Below are 11,925 nucleotides of genomic sequence, written 5' to 3'. Positions count from 1 at the left end.
GTCACCTGTATGTTACCTACACGTCTCCAGTATGTTACCTTTACGTCACCTGTATGTTACCTTTACGTCACCTGTGTGTTACCTACACATCTCCAGTATGTTACCTTTACGTCACCTGTATGTTACCTTTATGTCACCTGTATGTTACTTTTACGTCACCAGTATGTTACCTACACGTCACCTGTATGTTACCTTTACGTCACCTGTATGTTACCTTTACGTCACCTGTATGTTACCTTTACGTCACCTGTATGTTACTTTTACGTCACCTGTATGTTACCTACACGTCTCCAGTATGTTACCTTTACGTCACCTGTATGTTACTTTTACGTCACCTGTATGTTACCTTTACGTCACCTGTATGTTACCTTTACGTCACCTGTATGTTACCTACACGTCTCCAGTATGTTACCTACACGTCACCTGTATGTTACCTTTACGTCACCTGTATGTTACTTTTACGTCACCTGTATGTTACCTACACGTCTCCAGTGTTACCTTTACGTCTCCTGTGTGTTACTTTTACGTCACCTGTGTGTTACCTTTACGTCACCTGTGTGTTACTTTTACGTCACCTGTGTGTTACCTTTACGTCTCCTGTATGTTACCTTTACGTCACCTGTGTGTTACTTTTACGTCACCTGTGTGTTACCTTTACGTCTCCTGTGTGTTACCTTTACGTCTCCAGTGTGTTACCTTTACGTCACCTGTATGTTACCTTTACGTCACCTGTATGTTACTTTTACGTCACCTGTATGTTACCTACACGTCTCCAGTATGTTACCTTTACGTCACCTGTGTGTTACCTTTACGTCTCCTGTGTGTTACCTTTACATCTCCAGTATGTTACCTTTACGTCACCTGTGTGTTACCTTTACGTCACCTGTGTGTTACCTTTACGTCTCCGGTGTGTTACCTTTACGTCACCTGTATGTTACCTTTACGTCACCTGTATGTTACCTTTACGTCACCTGTATGTTACCTTTACGTCACCTGTATGTTACCTTTACGTCACCGGTGTGTTACCTTTACGTCACCTGTGTGTTACCTTTACGTCACCTGTGTGTTACCTTTACGTCACCTGTATGTTACTTTTACGTCACCTGTGTGTTACCTTTACGTCACCTGTGTGTTACCTTTACGTCACCTGTGTGTTACCTTTACGTCACCTGTGTGTTACCTTTACGTCACCTGTGTGTTACCTTTACGTCACCTGTGTGTTACCTTTACGTCTTCTGTGTGTTACCTTTACGTCTCCAGTATGTTACCTTTACGTCACTTGTATGTTACCTTTACGTCACCAGTATGTTACCTTTACGTCACCTGTATGTTACCTTTACGTCACTTGTATGTTACTTTTACGTCACCTGTATGTTATCTACACGTCTCCAGTATGTTACCTTTACGTCACCTGTATGTTACCTTTACGTCACCTGTATGTTACTTTTACGTCACCTGTATGTTACCTACACGTCTCCAGTGTGTTACCTTTACGTCTCCTGTGTGTTACCTTTACGTCTCCTGTGTGTTACCTTTACGTCTCCTGTGTGTTACCTTTACGTCACCTGTGTGTTACCTTTACGTCACCTGTGTGTTACCTTTACGTCACCTGTGTGTTACCTTTACGTCTCCTGTGTGTTACCCTTAAGTCTCCTGTGTGTTACCTTTACGTCTCCTGTGTGTTACCTTTACGTCTCCTGTGTGTTACCTTTACGTCTCCTGTGTGTTACCTTTACGTCTCCTGTGTGTTACCTTTACGTCACCTGTGTGTTACCTTTACGTCACCTGTGTGTTAGCTTTACGTCACCTGTATGTTACCTACACATCTCCTGTATGTATATGAATTAATTTATTCATAGAAACTTGTCCTCCTGTCTGTCTGCAGGAGTCTCTCTAAGAAGTATCATCCCAAGAGGAGCAGAGAGGATGAGAGCAGGTCAGCTGACATGTTTCTCTCTCAATATTCTCTATAAATGTGCCTCAGTGAGAATGAATGTGTGATGTGTAGAGTGACAATAACAACATCGACAGGTGGAGGTAATATGTTCATGAGACAGCAGCTTTAAGGTGTGTGATTGGTTCACTAAGGTATAGCTGGCTTCTCATTGGTTGTTGCAGGTACAGCTGGTGTTTGGCGTTTTCAGCAACTCTCCGTCAGTTGAGTGAACTCGCCGTTCAGAGAGAAGAACTCGCTGAGAACCTCAACACACAGATCGTGTGTGAGCTGACACGATACACACAGGAAGTAAAGGCTGAGAGGAAGACTGTGAGTAAACAAGCAAACAGGGAATGAGGAACATCAACCCTGAGAAACAGCTCAGTGACGATAGTAAAGGTTTCAGAGGCGCAATATATCATTTAGTTTATGTTTGCAAACAATCTGTCAATCCTGCGTTCAAACCCTCATGTGGTCAAAAATGATATAACATATATAAATAAATGATAAAGCAGCAGCAAGCATCTTTCTGTCATCACAAAGTGAGATGGTGTCTTCAGCTGGTCTCGCTGAAGACACCATCTCTTTTCACCGATCTTGCTCATTTATAATAATAATAATGATGATAATAATAATACATTTTATATAGAGCACTTTTCAGAGTACTCAAAGACACTTTGAATTAAAATCATCAGATATAAAAGCTATACACTAAAAACGTAAAACACACTGTCGGTCACACATTAAAAGCAGTGATTAGGTGGGTTGTGATTTGAATATGGAAAGGTCAGTCAGTCTTGAATGTGTTTGGGGAGGGAGGGGGCAGCTCTGGAGAAGGCTCTGTCCATGTCCGGTGCTTGGTCCTGAGTGGAAGGGACAGGAGGCATCAGAGGAGCGGAGCCGACGGGATGGAGTGTGGTGGTGAAGCAGGTCGGTGAGGTAGGAGGGGGTCTGATTGTGGAGGGCTTCATGAGTGAGGAGAAGGACTCTGTATTGGATCCGTTGTGGGACGGGGAGCCAGTGGAGGTTCTGGAGAACAGGGTGATGTGATCACGGGAGCGGTGTGGGTGAGCAGGCGAGCAGCAGAGTTCTGGATGTACTGGTTTATTTAGGATTTTGGATGATGTGCCGTGAAGAATGCTGTTCCAGTAGTCAATTCTGGAGGTGATGAAGGCGTGGATCAGAGTTTCAGCAGCAGATGAGGAGAGTGATGGGCGGAGACGGGCCATGTTTTTTAAGTGGAAAAAGGCAGTTCTGGTGATTTGTTTGACGTGGTGTTCAAAGGAGAGGTTGCTGTCCAACATGACTCCGAGGTTGCGGATGTGTGGGGAGGGAGACAGAGTGGAGTTGTCGATGGTGAGGCAGAAGTTGTGACCGGTTTTATTGACACTCCAGTTCTGAGGTCTTTGCACTGGCTTCCTGTCCAGCAAAGACTATAAAGACTTTAAAATCCTGCTGTTGGTTTACAAAGCACTGAATGGTTTAGGGCCAAAATACATCTTTGATCTCCTGCTAGCTTATGAACCATCCCGACCCCTCAGGTCGTCTGGGACCGGTCTACTATCTGTTCCCAGAGTCAGAACTAAACATGGAGAAGCAGCGTTCAGTTGTTTTGCTCCACATATCTGGAACAAAGTCCCAGAAAGCTGCAGGTCTGCTGAGACCCTCAGCTCCTTAAATCAGGACTGAAGACTGTTTGCTGCCTTTAATTCATCCACATTCAAGGATATTAATACATTTCCTGAATTTTAGTGTTGTATTTTATTTCTTATAGCGCGTTCACACCAAACGCGGCGCGAATTTGCAGCGCGAGTAGATTACATACCTAACCCGTGAACACTGCATTACACTCCTTTTTAGTGTTAATGACTGTTTTTCGTGTTTCAATGACTGTTCTTAATTGTTTTTAAATCTCCTTTTCTTTTGCCTTGTGTTTTTCATGGTTTTATGTGATGCACTTTGAATTACCTTGTTGTTGAAATGTGCTATACAAATAAACTTGCCTTGCCTCGTGAGGGATTTGGGACCAATGATGATCATGTCAGATTTATCACAGTTCAGTTTGAGGAAGTTGGTTTGCATCCATGATGTAATGTCAGTGAGGCAGCTGGTGAGAGTGGAGTGAGTAGCAGTGGTAATGGCCTTTGTGGAGATGTAGAGCTGGACATCATCGGCGTAGCAGTGGAAGTGGAGCCGATGGTGACGGATGATGTTACCAAGAGGGAGCAAGTAGAGGATGAACAGAAGAGGACCAAGCACTGAACCCTGGGGAACGCCTTGAGACAGAGGAGGAGGTGCAGTTGTTGATGCTGATGAACTGTTGTCTGTTTGTAAGATATTATTTTGTCCAGGAGAGAGCAGTTCCAGTGATGTTGAGGGAGGATTCGAGGTGGATTCGAGGTCGAGGAGAATGAGAATGTTGAGGTGACCAGCGTCTGAGGAGAGGTCTTTTCCGTTAGAATAAATACAAAAACAACAAACATGGAAAATAAGACTTAATCTCTCATTTCTAAATGAAAAACAAAGACATAATAAAATATGAAATGAAATATAAACTCGTTAAAGATGATGAAGAAGTCTGAATAATGAAATAGAAATGTGTTGACCAGTTCATTTTTTGTTTTGTTGTTGCAGCATTTCCAAGATGGCCGCCGTACCCAGCAGCACATTGAGAGCTCCTGGAAACAACTTGAATCTGTGAGTGACCTCTAACCCCGCCCACCAACACCTGTTGACCCACCCACAAACTCTACACCTCTAACCCCACCCACCACCACCTGTTGACCCACCCACAAACTCTACGCCTCTAACCCCACCCACCAACACCTGTTGACCCGCCCACAAATGCCATGCCTCTAACTCCGCCCACCACCACATGTTGACCCGCCCAAAAAAGTTACCCCTCTAACCCCACCCACCAACACATGTTGACCCGCCCAAAAAGTGACCCCTCTAACCCCACCCACCACCACCTGTTGACCCGCCCACAAACGGCACGCCTCTAACTCCGCCCACCACCACCTGTTGACCCGCCCACAAACGGCACGCCTCTAACTCCGCCCACCACCACCTGTTGACCCGCCCACAAACGGCACGCCTCTAACCCCGCCCACCAACACATGTTGACCCGCCCACAAACACTACACTTCTAACTCCGCCCACATTCACAACATAAAGACTGAATTAGAATTCTGCGTGACGGTTTTATTTCTCTTTTGTTTACTTGTTGTCATTTTGCTGAGCAGAGTAAACGTCGGTATGAGCGTGACTGTAAGGAGGCGGAGCGAGCTCAGCAAGTCTCCGACAGAATCGACCTGGACAACAAGACAGACGGAGAGAAGGTGGATAGCTGAGAGTACTGTTGTACTTTGTGTACTTTACACTGTAGTTCTGTTGATAGTACTGATCTTATTCTGAGTTCCATCAACATGTTATTGATCCTAATGATCACACAGCTGTTAATGAGCCAATGAATGTGTGAATGAATGAAGCTGATATTACTTCCTGTATCTCACATATCTGAGGGCGACTGTGGGTAAGTGGGTAGCAGGGTTATCTGATATATCTGATCTGTTCCAAAGTGAAACTGACCTCATCAACAATGTCAGAGGTCAACTTTTATTTTGGTGAAACATCAGTGCTGATATCTAACTAATCTGCACTCCTGTCTGTCTGTCTGTCAGCGCTGCTCACTGAAGGTAAGTTCCTTTCACATCATTATTTTAAACTCAATATATGTATTCCATTTGTTTTTTATTATTTTGGAGTGTTTGAGAAGACGTTTACAGTATTATAGTTATTTACAGTTATTACAGTTATTTACAGTGGCCCTATGAGCCCAATGTTTCAAATAGATAATGTGACAACAAATGGGCAGCATTAAAAAAATATACTTTAAAATTAGGAAACTTACAAATACAGAAACGCTGCACGTAGCTCACACAACAATGTAAACCAGGCGACACTAAAAAGTGATGCACACCACTGGGACACAAAATAATTTTAACAATGTGTATTAACATATTTTGTATAAAATCCTCTCCTGGTTTCAGGCTCGGCAGACGGCTCAACAGAAAAAACAAGCTGCTGAAGAGTCCAGGAAAGACTATGTGACCAGTTTAAACCAGTTTAACCAGGACCAGCACCAGCACTATCACACTCTGGTACCAGTTATATACCAGGTAAAACAACAGTACCACACTCTGGTACCAGTTATATACCAGGTAAAACAACAGTACCACACTCTGGTACCAGTTATATACCAGGTAAAACAACAGTACCACACTCTGGTACCAGTTATATACCAGGTAAACCAGCAGTGCCACACTCTGGTACCAGTTATATACCAGGTAAACCAGCAGTGCCACACTCTGGTACCAGTTATATACCAGGTAAAACAACAGTACCACACCCTGGTACCAGTTATATACCAGGTAAAACAACAGTACCACATGCTGGTACCAGTTATATACCAGGTAAAACAACAGTACCACATGCTGGTACCAGTTATATACCAGGTAAAACAACAGTACCACACTCTGTTACCAGTTATATACCAGGTAAAACAACAGTGCCACACGCTGGTACCAGTTATATACCAGGTAAAACAACAGTACCACACTCTGGTACCAGTTATATACCAGGTAAAACAACAGTACCACACTCTGTTACCAGTTATATACCAGGTAAAACAACAGTACCACACTCTGGTACCAGTTATATACCAGGTAAAACAACAGTGCCACACGCTGGTACCAGTTATATACCAGGTAAAACAACAGTACCACACTCTGGTACCAGTTATATACCAGGTAAAACAACAGTACCACATGCTGGTACCAGTTATATACCAGGTAAAACAACAGTACCACACCCTGGTACCAGTTATATACCAGGTAAAACAACAGTACCACACTCTGGTACCAGTTATATACCAGGTAAAACAACAGTACCACACTCTGGTACCAGTTATATACCAGGTAAAACAACAGTACCACACTCTGGTACCAGTTATATACCAGGTAAACCAGCAGTGCCACACTCTGGTACCAGTTATATACCAGGTAAACCAGCAGTGCCACACTCTGGTACCAGTTATATACCAGGTAAAACAACAGTACCACACTCTGGTACCAGTTATATACCAGGTAAAACAACAGTACCACACTCTGGTACCAGTTATATACCAGGTAAACCAGCAGTGCCACACTCTGGTACCAGTTATATACCAGGTAAAACAACAGTGCCACACGCTGGTACCAGTTATATACCAGGTAAAACAACAGTACCACACTCTGGTACCAGTTATATACCAGGTAAAACAACAGTGCCACACGCTGGTACCAGTTATATACCAGGTAAAACAACAGTACCACACGCTGGTACCAGTTATATACCAGGTAAAACAACAGTACCACACTCTGGTACCAGTTATATACCAGGTAAAACAACAGTACCACACTCTGGTACCAGTTATATACCAGGTAAAACAACAGTACCACACTCTGGTACCAGTTATATACCAGGTAAAACAACAGTACCACACTCTGGTACCAGTTATATACCAGGTAAAACAACAGTACCACACTCTGGTACCAGTTATATACCAGGTAAAACAACAGTACCACACTCTGGTACCAGTTATATACCAGGTAAAACAACAGTACCACACTCTGGTACCAGTTATACACTAAGTATATTCATTTTTCTGTGTTTTCAGCGGATCCAGGACATGGAGGAGCGGCGCATTGAGAGAATCTGTAACGCGATGCGTTCATCAGCTGAAGCTGAGAGAAAGGTTCTTCCTGTTGCGAGTCGCTGTCTGGATGTCATGATGGATGCTGCAGAGGGAATCCAGCCCAGGATGGTGAGTCTCAACTGGGCTCAAATCTGGTAGTTCAGTGGAGATTCTGGTTCCTGTTGAAACGAACCACAGAACAAGATCACGCTCAACGTAGGTATAAAGTGCTGAACCATAGAGGTCTTTGTTCAACCTTAAGAGTGTCCCGAAAGACCTGGTCTTAATAGACCAGGTCTTATTAGACCAGGCGTTGTGGACCAGGTCTTAGTGGACCAGGTCACTCCTGTCTATCTCTATCCATCTGTCTGTCTGTCTGTCTGTCTGAACATAGTCTTCTTGAAGCCTACAAAAGTCCAATCCAACTTAGTTCCTGAGGTTCTCTTGTGTAGGGTTAGGGTTGGTTTAGGGTTAGAAGCACCAGAGACCCTTTCTCACTGGAACATTCACTGATAACTGCTACTTTCAACACATTCATTGTTTTCTTCAATGTGATTTGGTTTATGTCAATGTGACACCTGAATGTTTCAAAGGGTTCATGTATTCTGATGTGTTACCACCTGGCTCAAGGCTGGCAACAAAAAGGGAGGCCACACAGATTTCTAACACCAAACAGTTTATTAGCTGCACAACTTCTTCATAACAAACGAATGATTAGGCTGGCGTAGCAGCCCTGCTGAGTGAGAGCGATAGACTCCCAGAAGGCTGTCTTTTATTGCCTTCCAATCAGAGGCTCCAATCAGATCATTGGTTGATTGGTTGATTGGTGCAGGTGACTCCTCCCACCAGGAACACAGCCAGCAGAGTGAGAGGGTCGTCACAGATGTGTGTGTGTGTGTGTGTGTGTGTGTAGGACACCCAGCAGGTGGTGGAGGTGTATAAATCGGGCTTCGACCCTCCAGGTGACGTAGAGTTTGATGACTACAGCTCCACCATGAGGAGGAGCATCTCTGAATCTAGTTACCTAGACAACCGAATGGAGGGGCGGAGACACAGCAGGAAGCTTTGGCCCTTCATCCGGAAAAACAAGGTACACACATGCGCGCACGCACGCACGCACACACACACACACACACACACACACACACACACACACACACACACACACACACGACAGGTACACACACCTGGAGGAGTCACCTGTACTCACCACACTTCTCTCTCTCTCCAGCTGTTGACCCTCCTCTCCTCCCCCCGGCAGCCTCCCCCTCCACCCCCGACCTCACCTTCACCTGGGGGAGTAGCCAACAGTCCCCAGTCCCCGCCCCCTGCCTCCAGAGAACCAATCGCACAGCGGCTGAATGACCTCATGAGCTCTGGCTCCAGAACCAGGAAGCAGTGTCTGCGCAGCCTCAAGAGAGGGGTACACACTCATGTATATTTATTAGTGCTGGGCAACGATTAATCGCATTGTTATGGCAAAGTTCAATAATGAATTCAAAAGTAGTGTATTGTGCACTTTTATTTTAAAAGTACTGCTATATGAACTAAAGGGCAATAACATTTGGTTTGTAAACACTGTAAACACATCAGGTGCTTTTTAACAGCAGTATTCCCTTCACACAGCAGCAGTTCTATCTCTTCTATATCTGTGCTCAGTGTGTGACTGTATGTGAAACGTTCCACTGCTGTGAAACAGGAAGAACATGTTTCAGCACGTTTCAGCTAAATGTCTGTCTTCATGACAGTCAGAGCATGTGAATGCAGCTCTACTCTTCATCACTATGATGCTGTTCTACTCTTCATCACTATGATGCAGCTCTACTCTTCATCACTATGATGCTGTTCTACTCTTCATCACTATGATGCAGCTCTACTCTTCATCACTATGATGCAGCTCTACTCTTCATCACTATGATGCTGTTCTACTCTTCATCACTATGATGCTGTTCTACTCTTCATCACTATGATGCAGCTCTACTCTTCATCACTATGATGCAGCTCTACTCTTCATCACTATGATGCAGCTCTACTCTTCATCACTATGATGCAGCTCTACTCTTCATCACTATGATGCAGCTCTACTCTTCATCACTATGATGCTGCTCTACTCTTCATCACTATGATGCAGCTCTACTCTTCATCACTATGATGCAGCTCTACTCTTCATCACTATGATGCAGCTCTACTCTTCATCACTATGATGCAGCTCTACTCTTCATCACTATGATGCAGCGCTACTCTTCATCACTATGATGCAGCTCTACTCTTCATCACTATGACGCTGCTCTACTCTTCATCACTATGACCCAGCTCTACTCTTCATCACTATGATGCTGTAACTCAGAGGTGATGAAGGTGACCCAGCTCTACTCTTCATCACTATGACGCTGCTCTACTCTTCATCACTATGATGCAGCTCTACTCTTCATCACTATGACGCTGCTCTACTCTTCATCACTATGATGCAGCTCTACTCTTCATCACTATGACGCTGCTCTACTCTTCATCACTATGATGCAGCTCTACTCTTCATCACTATGACGCTGCTCTACTCTTCATCACTATGACCCAGCTCTACTCTTCATCACTATGATGCTGTAACTCAGAGGTGATGAAGGTGACCCAGCTCTACTCTTCATCACTATGACGCTGCTCTACTCTTCATCACTATGATGCAGCTCTACTCTTCATCACTATGATGCTGTAACTCAGAGGTGATGAAGGTGACCCAGCTCTACTCTTCATCACTATGATGCCCTCTACTCTTCATCACTATGACCCAGCTCTACTCTTCATCACTGTGATGCTGTAACTCAGGTGATGAAGGTGACCCAGTGATGTCCAGTAGTCTCCAGTGAGAGCAGCAGCTGCTGCTGGTTGTAACGCGTGGCTTTAGTCGTCCTCTCCTTTAACACAACTCGTGTGTTCTTCTGCTGACGGTGCGTCTTGAGGCTCATACGTGACGTCATTCGCTGAGATCCTAAAGCTGCGTTCACACCAAACGAGACGTGAACGTTCCTCAGACCGACATCTCCCACAACACCAACCTGCAGTTTGTCTCCACTTCTCTGTAGCATCTGTTAGCTTGTCTTGCTTTTGTTTATCTCTATTTCTCCCACACGCTGCATCCACGTAGTCTGAAGACTTCCTCCACCGCTGCCAGTGCACACACTTTCAAAATAATGTAACAGACCGTCTCATCCAGCCGAGGAAACTCTGTAAACGGAGCAGGCAGGTCCACATGGTCCCCTGCTGGCCGTCCGTCTGCTGAACAGCCCTGAGCTGGCCTTCAATGGGTCTTCATCTCCAACCCACATCCTGCACTTGAACCAGCTGCGCTTTTCTCTCTGAAGTGCCGCGGAGTTAGCCTGCTAGCGAAACTGAGACGGCTAAGCTCACAGTTGCCGAAGCGTACACGAGTTGTAGCGGTCCGTAGTCGGTGCATAAGAAACACCGCTGCCACTCTCTACGGCAACCCTGAAGGGGCATATCATCTCCAATACAAAACGATAAACATGAGACAGTCTTTTACAATAACAATACATTTTAAAAAATGCGTTAACACACGATAAAATAATTGTCGGTGTTAATTAATGAATGCGTTGACGCGAAATTAACGCGTTCACTTGCCCAGCACTAATATTTACACACATAAATACACACTCATGCATATGTACACATATATAAATACACACTGATGTATTTGAGCCCATAGCTGTGTTAATGTTGTAATGTTTCCTTCATGCGCTTCTCTGATTGGACAGCTGTCACTTAAACTGGTCAGTATCACACTCAGCTGTATGGAGCTACATTTACGATTGTTGTCATTATTATTGTTATCATCAATATTATCATTATTATTTTATGATTTTCAGTGTGTAGCTATAATATAATGTGATGTTATGTGATGTCATACCATGACGTGTGTGACATCATGACCTGCTGCAGGGCTCCGGTCCTGCAGACTGCAGTCATCTTCCTCCAGAACAGAGAAGAAAGAAACTTCAAACCAGAATCAACAACATGAACGAGGAGATCCAGAGAGAGAGAGAGCAGAGGTACACACACATGTACACACACATGTAAACGCACATGTATACACACATGTATACACACACATACACGTACGTACACACGTACACACACATGTACACACACGTACACACACATACACACATGTACACACATGTACACACACATACACACACATGTACACACATGTACACACACATGTAAACGCACATGTATA

The 11,925-nt window shown here is 44.4% G+C and overlaps 1 protein-coding gene across 1 annotated transcript in view; it reads left to right on the top strand.

Annotated features, from left to right (window-relative positions):
- LOC306778306 (formin-binding protein 1-like) overlaps window positions 1-11,925 on the top strand; it is a 29,556-nt gene that overhangs the window by 4,183 nt on the left and 13,448 nt on the right. The window contains exons 3-12 of the mRNA XM_079269771.1: window positions 1,886-1,936; window positions 2,119-2,266; window positions 4,571-4,633; window positions 5,182-5,277; window positions 5,620-5,634; window positions 5,989-6,117; window positions 7,656-7,802; window positions 8,587-8,763; window positions 8,905-9,120; window positions 11,625-11,734. Of these exons, the coding sequence (XP_079125897.1) occupies window positions 1,886-1,936; window positions 2,119-2,266; window positions 4,571-4,633; window positions 5,182-5,277; window positions 5,620-5,634; window positions 5,989-6,117; window positions 7,656-7,802; window positions 8,587-8,763; window positions 8,905-9,120; window positions 11,625-11,734 (1,152 nt within the window). The remainder of the gene's footprint in view (window positions 1-1,885; window positions 1,937-2,118; window positions 2,267-4,570; window positions 4,634-5,181; window positions 5,278-5,619; window positions 5,635-5,988; window positions 6,118-7,655; window positions 7,803-8,586; window positions 8,764-8,904; window positions 9,121-11,624; window positions 11,735-11,925) is intronic.

The sequence above is a fragment of the Melanostigma gelatinosum genome, assembly GCF_949748355.1.
Source record: "Melanostigma gelatinosum genome assembly, chromosome: 6".
NCBI lineage: Eukaryota > Metazoa > Chordata > Actinopteri > Perciformes > Zoarcidae > Melanostigma > Melanostigma gelatinosum.
This window is presented reverse-complemented; position numbering and strand designations above follow the sequence as displayed.